Source organism: Otolemur garnettii, unplaced genomic scaffold (genome assembly GCF_000181295.1).
Source record: "Otolemur garnettii isolate 467f Iridium unplaced genomic scaffold, OtoGar3 scaffold00037, whole genome shotgun sequence".
In the NCBI taxonomy this organism is placed as follows: domain Eukaryota; kingdom Metazoa; phylum Chordata; class Mammalia; order Primates; family Galagidae; genus Otolemur; species Otolemur garnettii.
Window position 1 is genome coordinate 547,058 of NW_003852432.1, and position 2,038 is coordinate 549,095.

At 36.7% G+C, this 2,038-nt stretch overlaps 1 protein-coding gene across 2 annotated transcripts in view; it reads left to right on the plus strand.

The window, feature by feature from the left end:
• The window catches only part of TNPO3 (transportin 3), a 102,216-nt gene that overhangs the window by 57,961 nt on the left and 42,217 nt on the right, over nt 1-2,038 (plus strand). For both annotated transcript variants that reach the window (XM_003789744.3, XM_023513204.1), the window contains one exon: nt 1,635-1,742. In XM_003789744.3, coding sequence (XP_003789792.1) covers nt 1,635-1,742 — 108 coding nt within the window. The remainder of the gene's footprint in view (nt 1-1,634; nt 1,743-2,038) is intronic.

Here is a 2,038-nt window from a genome sequence, read left to right on the forward strand (position 1 = left end):
AAAAAAAAAAAAAAATTATAAAACAGTCCATTGGATCCCCCATGCTTTGCTTAGTTTCTTAAATTTTGTCATATTTGTTTTGTCCTTTTTGCTGTTGGGTTGGTTTAATCCTTACTCTTTAATCTAGGACCTGGAGTAAGTTCAGTTGCTTACAGAATGCTTTTCTCTTAATTTTAATGTTAATGTGGTATTTGAGTCATGGCAGTTTGTGTCTCCACAGCACCTTAGTAATGATATAGTCTCTGGGTTTCGGACTTTTTTTTTTAACTGAGGAATCCTATCTCAACTACATCTTACTTGGAAGCATGATTTGTTTTCTAATATTTTATTTTTATTTATTTTTTTCTTTTTATCTCTTCCAAGTGCCATATGGAACTGATTTGTAATAATAAGAGGAGAGCTGCTCTGGTTTAAATGGCTTTATGCTTGATCTCCTTCCCTTTACTAGCTCTATGGCACCATTTTCCTTGTAGGTATTTCCTTATAACTTTATCCATTATTTTGTCTGAGATAGCCATCATTTCCTCCTCATTACCTAACCTTTAATTCTTCATCTTTAAGTAAGGAGGTTAAACTAGATCAGCAGTTCTCAATAGTATTAAAGGCTTTTTCCAGGTATTTGGGTCCAGAATTCTTAGACATGCCTCTAGCATCCCACCGTTGGTAACCCTTTGTTTATTTACAGAAGTGTGCTAGAATAGGAAAGTATGAAATGTGAATGATCTCTAAATTGTCTAAAGAAAGATGTTATACATACAGTAACAGGAAATAATTTTATAGTGAATATCTATATCCTTAGCACCTAAATTCTGCCATTCATATTTTACTAAGTTTATTTTACCTATATGGAGTTTGCTGGGGTTTCTTTTTTTTTCTTTTTCTTTTCTTTTTTTTTTTGAGACAGAGTCTCACATTGTCACCTTCAGTAGAGTGCTGTGGCATCATAACTCACAGCAACCTCAAACTCTTGGGCTCAAGCCATTCTCTTGCCTCCACCTCCCAAGTAGCTGGGACTACAGGAGCCTGCCACAATGCCCGGGGCTATTTTTTTTAGAGATGGGGTCTTGCTCTTGCTGAGGCTGGTCTCAAACTCCTGAGCTCAGTCTACCTGCCCCAGCCTCCTAGAGTGTTCAGATTATAGATGTGAGCCACTGTGCCTGGTTTTTCTTTAAGTTAAAAATGAAAAATTCTATTTTCTGTGTGAAGTTATTGTGATAGTGGTTGATTTTTGGTATATCTTAAACTATAAACCTTCACAGGCTTGTTCAGTACTAAAGAGCTGACCTTGTCTAGATAGGCTTATAATTTAAACTATTTCTTCTAGGTCACTTCTCACCCCACCATGCTGCATTTTTTTCAACAATAAAATAAGGCGTAGCTTAGAAATACATCTTACACACACACACACACACACACACACCCCCAAAAAGGTAGAGGATAGATTATATTGACTTGACATACCTCATGGTTTGGGAGACTCTCTATCTCTGGTAAAATACCCTTGTGATTTAGATTAACTTTTATTCATTGAGACTTGACTGCTTAATGTTTTTTCTTTTTTATTCTGAATTTTATAGAGGTCATTGAAAACCTCAGTGAGTTTGAAACAAATATTATCTGACTTGAAATTTTAGGAGGGGGTTCCCGAGGAGACTGATGACTTTGGGGAGTTTCGGATGAGAGTATCAGACCTGGTGAAGGACTTGATTTTCTTAATTGGGTCTATGGAATGTTTTGCTCAGGTAAGCCTATTTGGAGATTCTTGTCACTTTTACTGATCACTTTAACTGTATTTACTTCTATGTCTTCTGAAAATGTTCCATTTTATTACTTCAATATCAGTGATTAAATGGGATAGTAGATATGCAGGTGTCTAGCACACTGCCTGGCATATAGTAGCTGTGTTTATTTAGCATCTTGCAAGTGAATTGTAGTGGATGATTCAGTTATGATTTACTCTGTTGACTCGGTGCCTGTGGCTCAAGTGGCTAAGGCGCCAGCCACATACACCTAAGATGGCAGGTTCGAATCCAGCCCT